This window comes from Leptonotus elevatus, chromosome 3, assembly GCF_054856555.1.
Source record: "Leptonotus elevatus isolate MCC_2025b chromosome 3, RoL_Lele_1.0, whole genome shotgun sequence".
Taxonomy (NCBI): Eukaryota; Metazoa; Chordata; class Actinopteri; order Syngnathiformes; family Syngnathidae; genus Leptonotus; species Leptonotus elevatus.
In genome coordinates this window covers 11,081,780-11,101,460 of record NC_141241.1, presented here as the reverse complement: position 1 = coordinate 11,101,460, position 19,681 = coordinate 11,081,780, and the positions used below count along the sequence as shown (strand labels likewise).

Sequence of the window (19,681 nt, the reverse complement as noted above, 5' to 3'; positions counted from 1 at the left end):
ATTTCCGAGGGTTCTTGTCCTGTCAGTACCTTAACATGCAAGTACCCCAACGTGGCCAGGGTTGTGTTGGGCCCTTTATAGCTGCTCGCAGCTCTAGTTATTACTGAAGTCACACTTTTTTCCCCCATCATGGCTACTCTACTGTGGTGACATCTCACCAACAAAAAGCCAACGAAAAAGCTAAACGCACTCAGAAAGCATCTCAAAGAACAAATCCACTGACATGAAGTCTGAGGAGATTTTGCGTGACAACGTTTTGTTAGCCGCATATTTTCCAGAAAATCTGAAAAGTTCCACAGTACAGTATTATCTATCTTGGCTTTTGAAGCTTGTTTTTTTTCCCTCTCTTCTCCGTTGCCATCTGAGCGTGACAGGACCCTGCTGAGGCAATTTATCCAGACAAGTCAACAGGGGTGTACTTGATGTGTGTGTGTGTGTGGTTTCCAGCGGCAGACGTGTTTATCTAGCAGAGGAGCACGTCGGGAGTGGATGGTAGACTAACAGCGGGGTGACACTAACGTCAGCTCTGTAAACTTTACCCGCTTTTGACGTCAAAAATTGAAACCATAACACAGGACGTCTGAGACCGAGGAGGGACAGGGTGAACGCTTTTTATGTTGACACAGCGCAGGACGGTCTGTCACATGCATAACATTGCATGTTTATTTTTGTAGCTCTTCTTTAAACTTTGGACAGACAGTCAGGACGTTGAACTCGTGAGATGGATTTATGTTGCATGGTTCAAGGGACACGCTTCAGTTTTCTTTTCTTTCTTTTTTTTTTTGCTCACAAACGGCACAATTGGGATTTGTGTCATAGCAGCTTGAAGAGACTTAGCTGCGTATAGACGCTACAAAATGGCAGCAAGGCACTTAAAATGGGGATGATCATAAAACACCAACAAAGTGCTTCTAGCATGTACACGTTACATAATTGTAATCAGTAGTTAAGTTATTTGACACAAACCACCTTCACGATCAATAGTGTTAGCTAGCATAATAGCCTAAATAACATGCTAGCACAAACTGACGTGACATCATAGATGAGCAAACAAATATTCAGACTAGCACTTTATGTAAACCGTATTAAGTAATTACTAAACTAACTAAACATTTGTCATTTACACAGGCAGAACAATTAAGTCATCAACATTTAAACACTATTAAGGGTTAGCATTTATTTTCTTAATTGCAAATGGAGAAAGGCAACAATTCAAGCTAAAGTCGTTATTTGTATTTTTTTTTTTTTTTTTAAACAACACTAGACAACTTTTAAAGTGATATAAAATATGTCAAATGGAATTTAAAAGGAAAAAAGAAATGGATATTATGGAAAAAGGTCAACAAGTGGAGACCTGCGTCGATACTGAGTGTACATTACAAATGCCTTTGCGTTTTGCCTTTGCGTTTTGCCTTTGCGTTTTGGGGAAATTTTAATAATAATAAAAAGCTGAATGAAAACAGATGTTTGATCACCGCTTGCTTATTAAAGCAGAGTATTAAGGCTCATGCGCCAGATCGAAGACCACTTTGCTCACAATTCAAACCATATGTGTGGTAAATGACAACCTGTTTACTCACTGGCCTCACTGCCAGTAAGTCAGCGCTCTCTTGTGTATTTTAGCGCTCGAGGCTGCTGAGGTCATTGTTATTCGGATGACATCATCACACCTTGCCTGTCTGTCTGCAGAACACATCCACGTTCACGCTGGCGAAGGACGACGCCGGCGAGGTGGCAATGGAGGACGGACGCAGCCGCTGCCCTTTTAATCCCGAGTACAAATCCACCGCCATCATTGTTGGTACGCAGACTATGCACTAAAATTTTTTGAAAACTATTAACAACATAACTATGCTTAACAGGACATCCTCTGGACAGTTCAATATTAATATTGACCATCCAATCATGAAATACACATCAAAGAGCTAATTATGAAATGTGTTATATATTGCAGACCACTATAGCTGTAGCAAATTTTACCAGAGGACGGAAATATGCTGATCATAAAAGGCCACTGCTTTATATGGACACATTTTAAATTGATTGGTCAAAGCAACAGTCCATTACTATTGTTAAAGTTGCATTGGCAAGCACTACTGATTCTGAAGGAAGATTATTAGATTGACATGAAAACACAAAATCGATTAGCCTATCCACATAAATGAGAAGAAGAGACTGTTGGGGATAAATGAATACAATTTCATGGAATATATGTTAAAAATGTATGTCCCACCATTCCTAATGAGTCACCGTTTACCATTTCTTCTATTTGTGGTTCCGCGATCAGTAAATAATGAGCTGGTTGTTAGTATTTGGCTTAACCAGACTTTCTCTTCACTCTTAACACAAGCATAACATTTCTTTCTAATGGATTATGCTGCATTATAAAATCATCCATTTTAAACACATGACATGTTTTTCTTCACTTTTTAGATGGTGAGTTGTACACTGGCACAGTCAGCAACTTCCAAGGGAACGAGCCTGTCATTTATAAGAGTTTGGGCCAAGGAACGGCACTAAAGACGGAAAACTCCCTAAAATGGCTGCAAGGTAAAAACTCCATTAACCCTCACGTTACACTCTACTGTGATTGTACAGTATGTATATTTTTAATAAAATAGAATGAGGTTGTTTGTTTTGGGGAAGCGCAGTAAACTAGTGGTTAGCACGTCTGCCTTATTGTCAAGATGTTCTGGGCTCAAAGCTCAGCTCAGGCCCCTGCTGTGTGGGTTTTTCATGATCTCCAAGATTTTAACTTGGCCATGAATGTGAATGGTTGCAAAGTCATGGATGTATATGAATGGGGTTGTCTTAGCCCATGGCACAGTTGTTAAGAAACAGTTGCAAGCAGTTTGTAGCTGAATGGTGCTAAAAAGTAGTACAGAATACAAGGGAAACAAAGAAAAAAATTATTTGTATCTCAAATTATCTTTCCCCATTGAAAGGAATGGCAATTCAATTAATTTGTTCTAGCTTCTCACCAGAAACAATTGTGTAATGTTTATATTTAAAAAATAATAATAATAATTAAAGGCACTGTATAGTCATTTAAGAAACTGTAAATAATTAATTAGCTACATTTTTCTTCATTTCAATGGACATTGTGCTGTTCCTTGTGGCATGCGTGCCTTGGCCACCTTGGAGTAGTATACGATAGACATACGGGTATACATGGAGATGGTCACAGCTCCTCTGTAAGCTGCAGTAATAGTAGTCATTTTTTGCATAGGATAAAGAAAATATACCTGTGAGTATGATGATATGATCCTGTCTATAGTTTGTGTTCAAATATCTGTTTCTTAAAAAGTTACATCGCAGCCCTGATGCTATTAGTTTAACCTGTCTATGGTGTTTTATAGCGCGTTATCATTAAGCTAGCCGCCTTTAGGAAAGCAAAGTTAGGTGATTTGATTAAATGGATGTTTAATTCTTTGTTTTATAGTCTAGTCAACCTCAAATCATGTTTGCAATCATCTCTACATCTTGAAGCCTCTTTTTTTTTCAAGAATTGTTCATGAAGGGACAAAATCCTGAGTTGAGTTAATTGCCACCATGCAGCATCCATATTTGAAAAATAAAATAAAATAAATGTCCGGCTGATGGCTCGTATCTTGAAAAATTTGCAAGTCTGGTCACTTGTATCTCAAGGCACCACTGTATTCCCCAAATTTGGACTGAATTGCAACTTAAAAAAAAAAAAAAAACATCAAACCCAACTTGGGGTAACACAAGACTCATTATTTGCCATTATGTATCTGTAGTGCTAATTAGCAAGTCACTTAATGCATGCAACGAGGTCTTTAGATGGCGGACTTTCTGTCAGTGGGCACGCATGCTCTTTGTAAGCGCTGTGCACAATTAAGGCCTCTTGTCTAATTTGGATCTGTAGGTAATTCATGCTGATGACACATCTGAGTGCAATTACAGCCAGGCTTTAAGCTCCATCTACTCTCCCAGGACTGACTTATTTATACATTTTGCAACAAAAGCAATGTAAAAGCAAAACACAATGATACCGTTTTTGTTTGTTTTGCTCTATTTCTTCCACAGATCCCGTCTTTGTGGGCTCGGCTTACATAGAAGAGAGTCAGCCAATAGGGAACCCAGTGGGCGATGACGACAAGGTTTACTTCTTCTTCAGCGAGGCGGGGAAGGAATTTGACTTCTTCGACAACACCATTGTGTCGAGGATTGCTCGCGTGTGCAAGGTAAGACGACACCCGGTCGGCTGCACAAAAAGCGACAAAAAAAACAGACACGGCGGGCTTCCAGCTGCCTTTGTCTTTAACGTGGATACAATTGCCACGCAGAGAAAGGCGGGACGCTCCCACGTTGGAACATGCATGAAGCGTGATGGAAATCGTGCATCACTCGCTTTTTTCTGTCTGACTGTACAAACTTGTTTTCAGCACATTTAGTGTTCTTGCGTGTGAATCTTTCTCTACTTTTCTTTTTATGTGTCATCAACTTCTGCACTGCCTTCCTCACCTGCACACATAGTATTGCTTTGTGTACATTGGATAATGATGACAACATTTCTGGTCATGCATTCATGTGTTTAATTAAAGGAAGTTAAAATAACTTTTTTTTCCCCAAAATAACTTTACAATAAGATTTGTATTTGACCATTGATGAGTGAAATGCCTTCTAATTAGTAGATTAACACCTTAGCTGTTCACAATGGATACTCCTGCAAGCCTCTGGCCAATAGTTTTCAGACTGGATTCGGGTTAGAATTTCCCGCGCCCTGTCTGCGGATGTGACGTAATGTACTTGGTGTGTATGTGAAAAACGGTATGTGCAGTTAAATTTTTCGTCAGCAGGTGGCAGTAGCAATTCAAAATGGAATATTCTCTTCTTCAATGCGCACATGATGTCACATCCGCAAACAGAGGGCGGGAAATTCGAACCCGGATCCAGTCTGAAAACTATTAGCCAGAGGCTTGCAGGAGTACCCATTGTGAACAGCTAAGGTGTTAATCTACTAATTAGAAGATGTTCCAGTCATAAATGGTCAAATGAAAAGGCGATTGTAAAGATATTTTTGGGCAAATTGTTACAAAAAGCAGCTTTAAGGCCATTAATTGGGCTTACTTTGTTATTTTAGTGAAAAAAAAATATTATTTTAAAGTGATATTTTTGTCCATTTGTCGTTCATGCACTATATAAAAATGTAATAAACCTATGTTACTCATAGGACACTCAGTACTTGTATTTTTTTTTTTTCACGGAATACTGCACATCCGCTTACTCAAGTAATTATATGGCATACTACTTTTTCTTTAGTTGTACTATTCCAAACATAAGAGTAACAACACAGTTGATGTAGACATTATTTACTTTTCGTAAAAAAATAATAATAATTCAAATACAAAATATGTAAACTGTAAAATATGTTTGCAACGGAAAACAGTTCTAGTTAATAATGATGAGGATTTGGCCACAATACAAACTCACTCAACATGGAACTGCTTGCTAATCAATGAAATGGCTGCCTGGCTTCTTATATGCAAAGGTGCATTCTGTGTTCTTGCCGCAAGGCCAGCGCCTCCTGCTGTTGTTCACCAGCGCTGCTATTGAGCATATTGGTCGGGAGGGGGACAGCATGAAATCTAAACGACAGCTTAATGACTCACTCCCGCAAGGCTAAGCTTTGGCGCTCGGCTGGCTCCTGGGGGTGCGGCGAGTGCGTTCATTGGGTTCTGTATATGGAAATGATTGTGAAAGTAACCCCAAACTGTGCGTGTTTCTTTCCAATGGGCTCGTATTGCACTGGAGGCAGCATGTTGACGGCAACATTTCCCGCAATGACAATGCATAGAAACCGAAAAAATAAGTCATACTTGAGGTTTACTGTTTTTGTCAATGTCAAAACATCTGTCTTACCGGTGAAAGGTTGTTAGCCATTTTTTTTGGTAATATTAATTTACTTTAACGATGCAACATTTGGTAATTCAAACGAAATACCGACAACATGCACCCATTCCCTTCTCTAGGTTAAGCACAGGCTATTTCAAATATTTGTTTTTTAATAGTGTTTATTTAATCTTGGCAGACTCCCCCGCAGCCCAGGGTGTGCGCTGTCAGATAAAGCGGACCATCTTTGAACATCTTTGAAGGTTTCCCGCCGTGTTCCTACTACTGTTTTGCTCGTCCTCGCCAAGTCATTCCGCTCGAGAATTGTTGTTTTTCTTTTCCGACGTGTTTTCCTCCCTTTCTCCCACTCAGGCTTTCCGGTGTTTATTCAGGTGTGCACACTGGATGTGGGGATGTGGAAAAGGTGGCGGATTACTCACTTGAGCGTAACACTGCTGCTTTTTATCAGGGGTGGGAGAAAATGGCGATATAGCACAATACAGTTACAACAGCATCAGATGTCAAAGCCATGGAATGGACGCTAGCCAATTGCAAAAGAAACACAAAACAATTATTGTCACATTCACAGCTACGGGCAATTTAGTCTTCAATACATGGTTTTTTTTGGGGGGGGGGGTGCAAGCGTGGGAAAACAAGGCAATCAGGTGGCTAAACTCCATCTGTGCAAATTTCCATGTGAACTATGAAGGTAATGTTTTGATGACATCGTGAGATTTGTGGGAAAGTGTTCTATTTTTAATAGCTGAGAAGGACGGAAAACCGTTGTTTCATTCATCTATCCATCCTATTATCTTAATTTTTATAAAATATTTAGCAGTTAATCATTGGGGGGTTTCCACGTTAATTGGACGTATCTGCTTTTCATTGAAATGGAAAAGTCATTTCTTCTTTTCCCCTAATTAAATTATGTATGATTACTGTGGAAAAGGACATATTTTCCAAGGAAATGATTACTTAATTGCTGTATCGTGATATGACTATTAGTATTGGTGAACTGAAAACAATGTGCACACTTATGTCATTTCCTTTTTGAGACTTTTATAATTCATGAACCATTACTATTTATATATTTCAGTCTTTCTGTACGTCATACAATAACTATTGACATCAATGCACTCTTTTACTGTAACTTGACAACATGTTAGGAAAAATTAACTACCGTATTATAAGGCGCATCTTCAATGAATGGCCTATTTAAAAACGTTTCCCATATATAAGGCGCACTGTATTATAAGGGGCATAGAATAGAAGCTGCTGTAGTGGCTGGGGTTGCGTTAAGCATCCACTAGATGGAGCGTACTTAACCAATATTGATCCACATATAAGGCGCATTAGGTTATAAGGCGCACTGTCGGCTTCTAAGAAAATTAAAGGCTTTTAGGTGCGCCTTATATTGCGGAAAATATGATAATTATGACCTTTACAGGTCAACTTAATTTGACCATCTCAAAACTTTTGAATTCACCCGGAAGCCCAACCTCACTGTAATTTTTTGTGTTTAGTGTAGTTTTTCATTATTCTGCTTTGTATTCTCTGTAAAGATTCTCATAGAGCCGTATTTTCACAGTCCAGCTATCTGGGGGAGTCGCCCCCATGTAAAAGTACAATACAAGCATACTTAACAAGAGCAGTGGACAGCTGAAAGAGCAGGAATGCTTGCGCCTCATTACTGTACGAGCAAAGGCTACTGTAGTGCAGCCTAATTGGCTCCCAGGCCTGCAGCAGTCCCACCAGGCCTCACCTCAACACGCAGCGAGATGATTGTTCATGTTTAAGAGCTGGCAGCGGGAGAGAGTGTTCCAATTCTTGCATGTTCTTCCCTCCCCTGCGCTCTTGTAAGGGAGTTCAGGGTTATTGAGGCCCTCACGCTGCTGCAACTTGCCTTGAGATTTGGCTGTTTTTGGTTCCGCCCTCGCACGAGCCACCTGGCTGCTGGCTCGCTTGGCCGCGTGTTTACAGGATCGCTGATAATTAGCAGGGCCCTACGAGGTTGTCCGATAAGTGTTTATGTGAAGATTTTTCCTGTGAGGCGCGACCCTAAAAGCTTTCATTAAAATCCACTGCCGGTCACAGAATATTACGATCAGTATCCAAATCGATCAAATGAAAGTATAGACTCTCTCCTTTCACCAGGAAAAAAAGTTATTCTACAACCAACAGTAGAAAAGGGTGTTCCCCACGCATGTTGCCATGGATGCATAAAATTGTCTAAAATGTCCGCCAATTGTGAACATATTTGTTGACACTTGTATCCAGGGCGACAGAGGTGGCGAGCGCGTGCTCCAGAAGAAGTGGACCACCTTCCTGAAGGCCCAGCTCCTGTGCTCCCTGCCTGACGACGGATTCCCTTTCAACATCATCCAGGACATGTTTGTCCTGAAGCCCATGGGGGACAGCTGGGAGAGCACCGTCTTCTACGGCGTCTTCACGTCACAGTGGTAAGACACACAAAGATAGGTGGTTACGTTATCCTGTGGTTGGCCGGTTTGATTAAAAAAATAATAATAATTAAAAACAGTATATACTGTGGCTAAATACCATGTTACTTTTATCAGATACTTTTTATCTTGTAAATATGACAACGTATTTTTTTTAACCTCATCAGGCACTTATGACACTGAACAATCTCAAATAATCTCTAAAAAGTCATGGCAAACATCTCTCGATTACTTTTACTAAAAAAAATATTTCTAATTCAAATAAATTAAATCTCGTATCTGTTTTTGTAATTTTTACAATTTGTTTTGCTTTTTTTTTTTGCAATGTTTTCAGAGCTAAAAAGTACTATTTTCTTCACTGAGGGTTATTTCAATTTAATAGTTGCTTTTTGTGAAAATTATGAAAAGTTAACTACAATTAAAAAAAAATAATATGAAAATGAACTTGACAAAATACATTAACCAAACAAAAAATGTATTATGAATTACCGGTACATAAACGTTAAATACAAAACGCACTAAAAAATAAATTAAAATACCTTAATTTAACTATAAATGTTATTACAAATGTAGTTACTAATTAAAACAGAGGTAAAACAAATTTATCAGAAACAAATGAAAACATATTGTATTCTAATTGATTGAGATCAAAATTAAAAAAATAAATACAAAGAGTGATATCTTTAAAAATCTTGAAATTTACAAATATGTTTAATAATAATAAGTTATTGTGTGATTAAGTTTTACTCCATGTACAACACTTTGTATACAGCAATGGTTATTTTAAAATGCTCTAGAAATAAAGTTCAGCTGGTTTTTTTTCAATATATTTTTAAATATTTAAATGTTATTTGTTCAAGGTGGAATAGTGCTGTTTTTTTTAAATCACTTAATTTGCAGTATATCCCCACTTATTCAAGATTTATTTTTGTTGTTGAAAATAGTGTTATTTAAAATACTTTTTTTCTCTCCATTTTTTTTTTTCTTCAGCTCAATTATTTGCTGTTCGCTGGTCTGCAAAGTCCCAATCCCCCGTGAATAGTGGACTATAAACTATAAGTGTGGTTTTAGTCCTCATTTTGTAGGTTGCCAGACCAGGTCTCTATCTCTACTATTAGCCATAACAAAAGCATTGACAGCTGACCACTTTTTACTTATTAAACGTGTCATAGCAACCACATTACTTATTCAATGACACATCACGTTCAACACTATTTCAGTTTGTAACTTTGTTAACAGGTACAAAGGAGCATCGGGCAGCTCTGCAGTTTGTGCCTTCACCATGGCACAGGTGGAGCGGGCCTTCAGTGGGCGCTACAGGCAGGTCAACAGGGAGACCCAGCAGTGGTACACGTACAACCACCCTGCACCAGAACCGCGACCCGGAGCGGTGAGTTGCGTCACAAATGCATACTCACTATTTGGATGAACGCGTATTTAATTATTCGCCTCGTATTCCCCCGCTCGGCGCAGTGTGTGACCAACCACGCCAGGCAAATGGGAATCCAGTCGTCCTTACACATGCCCGACAAGGTGCTCAACTTTGTCAAGGACCATTTCCTGATGGACAGCGTGATCCGCAGCGCCCCTTTGCTGCTGAAACGCAGCGTGCGCTACACGCAGATCGCCGTTCACAAGATCCAGGGCATGGAGAGGGCCTATGATGTGCTCTTCATCGGAACAGGTTGGGGAAAAAAAACTATTCTGTCATGCTTTAGGCTTTATAGAACTGAACTGTACTACACTGTGTGTGTGTGTGTGTGTGGGGTGGGTTCAAATAAATCTTTGTCTTATTTTAAAGGATATCATACATATATAATATATTATTTTCACAATTCCCAAACCTTCCCAACTGTCTTAATAACATGTCTGTAGCCTGCTTTTCTTGTCTAGCTAAAATTAGGTCCGGTCTTATACAACAACTCAATGCAGCTCTGCTTACCTTTTGACTTTGACATAATAGCTAGAGTATCTAATGTGGGCGTTGAGGGGGTGGGGGTGATGGCGGTATTTTTTTATTTGTTATTTTTTGCGTAATCGGGTTTCAGACAGTGTACTCTAGCCATCACTTGAAAGTGGCTTTGGATCTTCACCCAGCCTAGTTAATCATGCCATGGGTAGAGAAACTTGGCATGGGAGATGTGCAGAAAAGCTGACTCACAGATTTTCTAGTCCATAGTTTTAGCATGTGGCGGGTTTCAAACCGGCAACCCAATTTTTTTCCTGTTGTGCGCAGATGACGGGAAGCTGCACAAGGCTGTCAACGCCAACGACAAGATGCACATCATCGAGGAGATGGTTCTGTTTCCCGAACCGCAGCCCGTGCAGCACATCGAACTGGACCCTCAGAGGGTAAATCCATTTTCCAGATCTTTTTAGATTATAATTCGTTTAAAGAAAAACAGCACGAGAGCTAAATTTACCGAGCAGCCTGAAGACATCCTTTCCCTCCGGGGCCGTCCTGCCGCATTTTCTTAAGAGTTATTTGGCCATCTGGAGCAGAGTTTATGATCCTCGCTGGTGTTTTAGCCGCAGCTCAATTTCATTACCTTCCTTTCTTTATGACATAATAGCCTCTCCCAGGGGCCAAAATGGACTCTTATCGAAAGATTATGTCATTCTAATAAAGGCCGAGATACTTTCCCATGTATTCTGGCCGATGAAAGACAAACAAGATGATTCAGTAATGTTTGTTTAATACACAACTGGGAAAGGACAGCCTTAATATAGACTCCATAGCGTGCGCATCAAAGCTGGTCAAATGAGTTGAGGACAATATTGCGTGTATGCGTGGTCGCCTCCAATTTAACTACCCTGCTGGCGCCAAGCGAGAGAACATCTGGGCAGTTGTTGTGCTCTTATTTACTTACATTGTTTTTAACTATGTAATTGTTTTGGCGTGAGGCAGCACAGAGGTATAGCGTTCGGCACGGCTGCCTTGCGGTTCTGAAACTTTGGGTCGTAATCAACGCGAGCCTTCCTTTGTGGAGTTTGCATGTTCTGCAACACTTGAAAAAATTGAACAAAACTTTATTTAAGTACTTTGACTCTGTTGAGGGGGGGGGGGCATAATATAGAGAAGCAAGCCAGTATTATCAGTAATTCAAACCAAAACAAAACTAACTAACTAACTGTGTATTATATTGGTAAGATTGTGTGCCTCACAGTTTTGAGATTGGGTGTTCAAACAGGGGCGGCACCACATGATGGCCAGGAGGGGCCATGGCCACCCATTAGCCACTCTCTGTCCACCCCCCACGTCTAATATTTTGAGACCTAGGACTTTGCTGCTATTTTCACATGGATACAGTGTTTGTCCCTTGATACTGTGCTATTGCAAAAACATGCATGTTAGAATCACTGAAGGCTCACCATTAGCCATGGCTGTGAATGAGAATGGTTACCTTGTCTAAATGTGTCCTCTGATTGGTTGCGGACCAGTCCATGGTGTACTCCACTTCTTACCCAAAGTCAGCTGGTATAGGCTCCAGCTCACCCTGTGACCTTTATGACAACAAAATGGAAGAAGGAGTAGATGTGTGTTTGTTATTTTGCGGAAATATGAGAAGCTGGATGGTTCCGATTAATACCAACATACACATGTTGTCCTGTTGTGCAGGGCCTTCTGTTTGTGTCGTCTTACTCGGGCCTGGTGGAGGTCCCCGTGGCCAACTGCTCAAACTACCTAAGCTGCGGAGAGTGTGTCCTGTCCAGAGACCCTTACTGCGCCTGGACCGGACGCCTTTGTCGGGATGTCAGGATGGCACCGCCTGACAGGTAGGGTGGCATGTAGGGAAGTAGAGAGAACAAAAGGGGTTGCTGAGGAAATTAAAAACGATCACATGATAAATACAAATAATACATATGATAATAGAGCCAATTTTGTCAGAAAGGGCCCTTATGACAAATACATTGAGAATTTTCCATAGAAATGTGTATTTCATTGGATTAGGTAGATGTTAGAAATGTGTATCAGTCTCGCTTTCCGGGTGGACATTGACAGGGTGGACATGTTTTGGCTAATGTTACCTTGAGCATATGAACCTTGACTTAACAACATGATTCAATTAGCAAGCTGACTAGTCTAAACTTGTTTGTCTGAGAGGTTTTTATATCAATTGATATTTCACGATGATGACAGAGTGGACATGTTAATAAGGTTGACAGTTTTGACAACACCCACACACAAAATAGGGTGAAAATTACAAAACATGTTCATATTTTGCTACTACTCAGCCTGTATTGAACAAAATGCTGGTCTTTATGTTACTGAAAACATCAGAGGGTTTCTTAAAGGGGCAGTTACCTCTTTATGACAGGGTGGACAGCAATTTCATTTGCTTCTTGTCACAAAAACATCACATTAAATAAAACCTTCGGCGCTAACCATTTGATGGCGGCCGACCAGATGTCATCGTGACTGGTGTGACTTCTGACGTTTTAAGAGGGCACATTTTTGAAGGCTGAATTATCATACACACTGTAATGTACAATTAAGTGGTTCCACACTGTGTACCAAAACAAATTTAAAAAAAAACAGACCACCGCTCACATTGTGAGCTTGCACACGATGCTGTTAAAAAGAAGATTGTTCCCCTTTGTCACTCTGAACTGGCACTGTGATCACGCCGTTAATGAAAGACTTGCGGTAGATGGAAGAGCATGTGCTAGCAACATGTCACTTAAGTGCAGCTGTGGGTGTTTTTCTGTGTCATGTTCTGTCTCAGCCACTGGCAGCAAGATGTGGAGGAGGCTGACACTTCGGCCATTTGCAACCGGACCTTCTCCGGCCCCAGATCTACCCGACCAGCTCCTGCCCGTGAGTGTGATTGTTTTATTGTGAAGTCAACCTAAACATTTCTTGGCAAAAATATGTTATCTGTGACCTCACTAGTCTAAACATTACATGGTGATTAATATTACATTTGTGGAATGAGTTATGAAGCAAAATCCAGCCATTTTTATCCATCTCAGGGGGGGTGGCCTAGTTTTTTTTTTTTAATTAACATTTATTGAACATAGATTAATAATACAGATATCAGTCAATCCAATTTACATGCATCCCATAGAAAAAAATAAAATAATAAATAAAAACACGGGGGAATAATATGAACAATAATATTCAGTTTGCTTCAAGAGTTATTCTTTAAATAATTCTGCATGGACATTAATTATCAAATGAAATTTCTTGTTTGTTACAAATTTAAGAGATTTAAAATAATTGTCAATTTAAACCAAAAATAATTTGAATAAAGGTTTTGAGTTTACACATTTACATTTATGGATATAAAATGTTCCCAACAAAACATGCAATTTTTTGTTCTTAGATTCAAAAAGGGTAATAATGTTTTTACCATCCAATGCAATCTTATATTTTGTTTCACACATAAAATAATTTTCAATATGCTTCAAAAAAGCAGCATTATTGGCGCAATCAAAAAATAAATGTGTTACACTTTTTGGTACAGCTTTACAAAAAAAAACACTTGTCAATATTTACAAAACGTGAAACACACATGTTGGTTTGGTAAATATTGTGTAATATTTTTAAATGTAGATCTGTATTTGTAATGAAGAACCACGCTTTTTCTCCAACTAATATTCCTAAATTGAGCATTGCAAAAAAATTATTCCCACGTGGTATAATCTTTTTAACTTTGTAAAGAGATTCTCTGATGTGTTTATTGGTACATTTGTTGCTTAAGATGTCCAGGGGGCGGCCATTTTGCCACTTGCTGTCAACTGAAGATGACATTATAGTTGCTCAGGCAACAACTAATCATAGCTCACCTGTTTTCTGAAGCTGCGCTGTGATTGGTTGTTGCCGGAGCCCTGAGCAACATTGATGTCATCTTCGGTCGACAGCAAGTGGCAAAATGGCCGCCCCCTGAGATGGATAAAAATGTCTGGAGTTTGCTGCTTAACTCTCCACTAATGCAGTTTTAACCAGAATTTGAATTTGGATGTTGTGGCTTTTACTTTGCTAAAAGTTGTGTACATTTGGACAAATGTGTTGTTTGTGTCAGGTGGGTCCCGTTGCCAGCTGATCACAATCCCCACTAACACATTCCGGGTGTTGCCCTGCAAGCTGCGCTCCAACCTGGCCCGGAGGAAGTGGCGCTACAGCGACGGCGCCAGCCAGTTCCTGTACGCCACGCCCGAGGGCAGCTTGGTGGTGGTGGCGCAGGTCGACAAGACGGAGACCTACGAGTGTTGGTCGGAGGAGGAGAACTTCCGCCAGCTGCTGGCCAACTACTGCGTGAGAGCGGAACCCCGGCAGGAGAGCGCCACGGCGGCGGCGGCGGCGGGCCACTCGCGCACGCCGCACGTCAAGCGCGAGGAGGTCATGATCCTTCCGGGCGAGTCTCGCTCGGAGCAGATCCACACCAAGACGTACTGGAACGAGCTCATCGTGGTGTGCGCCCTGCTGGCGTTCTCGCTCGTCATCTTCTCCTTGTTCGTCATCTACCGCAACCGCGACCACATGAAGTCCATGCTCAAGCAGGGCGAGTGCGCCAGCATGCAGCAGAAGAAGCCCAGGATCGCCGGCAAGCCCGCCGAGAGCCTGCCGCTCAACGGCAACACCATCCCCGTGTCCACGTCGGACCACAAGGGCTACCAGACGCTCAACGACAACTACATCTGCAGCACGCCCACCCGGGAGTCCTCGCCGGAGAGCAAGAGCTTCTCGGACGCCTCGGACGGGCGACCGCTCAACGTCAAGGAGAGCCACGTGGAGTACTCGCCCACTTGCCCCCGGCCCAGAGTGCGCTTGGGCTCGGAGATTAAAGACTCCATCGTGTGAGACGAGACCCCCGCAGCTTTTTATTTTGAGCCCTTTCTTTGCGTGGGACGGGGAAAGCAGCTCAGCAGGGTTGAGGAGAGGACTTGGCAGCTGCTCTCCGATAGTTTTAGTCAATTTCCTCATGGCCACTAATTGCATACAAAATGCATGCAGAGAGTGGCAATGCAAGACAGAAGACGCTTTCTCACTATTTATGTCTTCAAGTCAATTGTCCTTTGGCGTCTACTGTCCCCGGCTGCGCAAAAGCCGCCATGTTTAGGTTGGAGGACAAAAGGCCGCGTGGACGATGAAGGACGATGAGACCTGTACGGCGTCGTAACAGATCAAAGGAGCGGAGAAAAGGATGCCAAACGCGCTGACTCGTACCTCCTGAATGTATGGCCCGAAACGAAGAAGTCGACTCACGACGGCAAGCGCCTAGCGTGCAGGTACGAGAGCATTAAGCGGGGTACATGCATACCGATATTATTTCAAAGCCAGGAAAAGGTCTGGCATCTAAAAGATGATCCTGTGCAATTAACCTGTTCAGTATTTACCATTTTACGCAATTTTCTATATTGTGCTCGACACTGAGATGGGCCGATCCACGGGCTCCGCGATCCTGACGTGAAACCGATATTGCTGAAGCTGGCGCAGGTGCAAATAGAGGAGCAATTGGTTGTGTTGAGTGTCTGGCTCGTCAACAGTAGAAACATGGCAAGGAGACAAGTAGAAGAATGACAACTGCAATACATAGTTACCAGATAAACAAAAACTTCGGCTGTGTTCGGAATCGTTCACTAATTACCTACTCCAAAATCACTTTAAAATTCATATAAAAATCACTTTTTTTTTATAGTGGACTACAGTGAACCTTTTACCTATTTTTTTCCTTAACCAGACCTGTTATTTGCTGAACGACAGTGTTGATTTGGCGCCATCTAGTGGTATCTTGCTTCAAGGAAGGTTGTTGAAGTGAGTTGAGGAATTTCATTGGGCCGTAAGTAGTGTTTTGCCGCCACCTAGTGGCTTCTGGAGGCAATAAGCACCCTGTCAAATACTTAGCAGGGGGAAAACTGTACGTGAAGGAAACTGACACAAGCGCAAGGAGAGCATAAAAAACTCGACACTGGAAAGCCAGAACTGAAAATTTGTTTTGGAACACTACGAGCATGCCATAAGTTACATTATTGCAAACTTCAGCTATGAAGTAAATAAATAAATAATTACATGACGTTGTTTTGAGCTGAGTATATTTTACAAAATTAATGCAAACAAAGCACTGTATGATGTCCAACCATCATTTTGTATTGTATGCATTTACTTTTTCTGTATCAGCACCATATGTCATTAGATATATTGCTTCTCACCACTTTTCAATCTGTTTTGTGAGATAAGATAAGAGATAAGATCCTCACTATGAATTCAGACAGCACTACTAATGGCCAACTATAGTGTGTAAGCACTGATTCCGAACACAGCCTCAACCCAACTTCTATTTCTTCTTTGTATTTTTGGCTGTCCGGATGCACCATGCTGCCTCTCACAGGTCAGCCTTGGCACTACAACAGATGTTGTTATGTGTGCTGTGTTGATCATCTGCAAGAGCAGTAAGAACCAACTTGTGGATTTTCTTGTTGTGTGTAAAAGTCGCTATGTGCATACCCCGCTTTACTTACTACAGAAAGCCAAGGAGTCAAAAAAAAATAATCTTCAGGGTCGCACTGAATCATCCCATGCGCTGTGCCAAAAAAAAAAAAAAAGCAACAATTTATCAAAATGCAATAGTGCCATTGCGTTGTGATGACCACTCCCACCTTCTTCATTTTAGGATCGCAAAAAGTACACAGAGGCTTTTGCTAAAGACTCTAAAAGTATCATCCTGTGTTCAGTGGGGTTTTTATACAAATTTAAAAAAAATGGTTGGTTGCAGACCACTTAGGTAGACATACCAGTAAAACTACACTACTCTCGCTTACTGTTTGTCTCTCTAACTACAACAATGTACTCAATTGCGTAGACCACCAAAAATGTTTTTTAAATGAAATAGAAACTGTTAGCTAGCAGCTCCAACAATGTAAAGCAACAGAATTGCTTTTACCTGGGCACGGCACATGTTTTTTTGTGGTCACTTGTTGCTAGGCAAAACTCAAGGGCGATGGAAAATCCTGAATTCCTGTTCCTGACGACTGATGACTTGGTTCAGCGGCCATTCGAGGACTTGGAGATATGTTAGAAAACAGGAAGTCTGTTAGACACACCGAGGAAATGTTTGCAAAAACTTCAGTTTATTTATTCACAATTTAGTCAAATATCAAATTGGTCTTTTGCTGGATCTATTTTGGCACTGCCACAGGTAAAACGTGTATCTCCAAATTTTGAGGATTAAAAAAAATTGTTTTGCTTTACTCTGAAAAGCATTTCATTTCTATTTTAGAAAGCGAATTTGGAAAATTTTACACATTTCTTCATCGATTAAAAGGTCAAAGAATGTAATTGAGAAGAAAATGCATTAAAAAAAATTCAATATTAGACCCCAACACACACACACAGGTTTCTGCTTGCACATACTCACCATTATTCGAGTCTCACAATGTAAAAGCACAAATATTCAGGATGTTTGCACAGGATGTCAAGTTCCACAATAAAACTACTGAGAAAACTGCAAGAAAAATGGGACCATCGTGAACATTCTGCGTACACCATCGAGACTTAAAAAGACTTTTCCCAAAGATGGAGGAAGCTCACAGATAACAATATTACTAACTCCGTACAATAGTGCACCACGTCTAGAAATATATACAACACCATTTCACTGAACTTTAAACTTGCCGTATCTATTTCAGCAGAAAACCTTTTAAACACAGATTAACTTGACAACTGGCTGTCACATGCAATTGAGTGTGATTGCACAACGTAGAGCGCAAAAAAAAGTGGTCTGTGTTTATTTTATTTTTTTTGCTTTGATTATATTGGATGTCTGTGCTTAATATTGTGTGCGCGTGTGTGTGAGAGATTTTAAGGGACCTCGTGTAAAAGATGTGTTGTAGAGAATAGAACCGAACTGTTTGCTCCCCAAAATATTTTGCTGCCGCAATGGGCTACAGTTAATGAGAACACTCGTGTTTGTGGATCAAGCATATTAAAGCAGGAATGATATTTAGTTTTACTGTGTTTAATAAAATTTGACTATAGCTATGCCAATAATTACATTTAATACTATAATGGGGTATATGCCACGGAGGAGGCGGGACTTCCGCGTCCCGGTGCTTGCGCTTCCGCCCTGTGCCCCTCGGTTGCGCGTTCCCGTGGATGGGTGCGAGTGAGTAGTGTGTGTGCTTGTCTCAGTGCTCCGGGGGGCGTTGTGGTCTGTGTGTCGCAGCAGTGGCCAATTAACGGCGTGGGTGTGTGATTTAACGAAAGTCGGAAGTCCGTGGCATCTACCCCATAGGCTACTAGCTGCTAGCAATGCTAGAAATGGTGCCTCAATAACTTAAAAGGTGGCACTGCAGTTTAAAAAGTGCCAAAAATTTGTCATTTGGAACTTAACATCGTCACTTGTGGGTCTACACAACACAGACTTTGTAGCCAAAATAACACTAAACACATTAATCATTCATTCAGGACCCGTGGAAACGTGACTACACGATTAAAATAACATCCTGCTTTTATATGCTTGCTAGCCTCATAAAAGTATATTTTTTAAATGCCTTCGTTGTTCTGCCTTTTATTTTTTCGCCACATGCCAGCATTTACAATTCGCAACAACACGGGTCACGCTGCCATTGTTAACCGCTAACCATAACACTAGGGACTGCTCCAAATGTTTTTTCTTTAATTATTATTTTGCACACACATGCCTTTCGGATGACACAAACCGATGCGTACAGTTACCATTTTGCCTTAGTTGTCGTGCATATTTATTAATGACAAGCTTTTTGTTCCAGAGCAATTAAGCTTGCTTCGTTTTGAGTGGCTCCTCAGTGATGTAACACACTGTACTGGACATGAATGTAGCCAGATGTGTTATTATACAGCCATTTTCCTGTAATGGCCACCTCATTGCTTTTTTCAATTTACATAATACAACTAACATTCGATATTCCATATCAGTCTCATTCAACTAAACGCCATACACTTAATTTGACTGAAAAACAAAGTAGACAAATGTGGTCTTGCCTGCATGATTCCCTTGTCTTTTTTTATTTAATTTTTTATTATTATTGTTATTATAATTATTAGTTGTGTAAATACTTGTGAACTGTATTTTTTGTATAATGGAGATCAATTGTGACTGTTGTTTTTGTTATAATGTACATAAAAAGCACTTTATTTTAAAGTTTTTAAGATAAATGAATAAAATCAATGTTTTTGACAGACCCCTGTGTGAGTAGTTTTGTTATGTTTAAAATAATTAAACGACTGTATTGTATATTCTGATTCCAACAATTTATTTAGTACAATCATTTTTTTTTTCATTTTACCCTTAATTTAAATTATTAATGTATTACTATGTTCACATTTTATTGTGAAAAAGCTCTCATACTATAAAGTTTTTCATAAATGTACATAAATTATCTTT

The 19,681-nt window shown here is 40.4% G+C and overlaps 1 protein-coding gene across 3 annotated transcripts in view; it reads left to right on the top strand.

Moving 5' to 3' along the window:
- The window catches only part of LOC147176922 (semaphorin-4B-like), a 60,102-nt gene extending 40,623 nt beyond the window's left edge, over window positions 1-19,479 (top strand). For all 3 annotated transcript variants that reach the window (XM_086071752.1, XM_086071750.1, XM_086071753.1), the window contains 10 exons: window positions 1,690-1,801; window positions 2,434-2,550; window positions 4,051-4,208; window positions 8,134-8,315; window positions 9,555-9,705; window positions 9,789-9,999; window positions 10,552-10,667; window positions 11,935-12,092; window positions 13,043-13,134; window positions 14,342-19,479. In XM_086071752.1, the coding sequence (XP_085927878.1) occupies window positions 1,690-1,801; window positions 2,434-2,550; window positions 4,051-4,208; window positions 8,134-8,315; window positions 9,555-9,705; window positions 9,789-9,999; window positions 10,552-10,667; window positions 11,935-12,092; window positions 13,043-13,134; window positions 14,342-15,120 (2,076 nt within the window). In that variant the 3' untranslated portion in view covers window positions 15,121-19,479. The remainder of the gene's footprint in view (window positions 1-1,689; window positions 1,802-2,433; window positions 2,551-4,050; window positions 4,209-8,133; window positions 8,316-9,554; window positions 9,706-9,788; window positions 10,000-10,551; window positions 10,668-11,934; window positions 12,093-13,042; window positions 13,135-14,341) is intronic.
- Window positions 19,480-19,681: the final 202 nt, after the last annotated feature.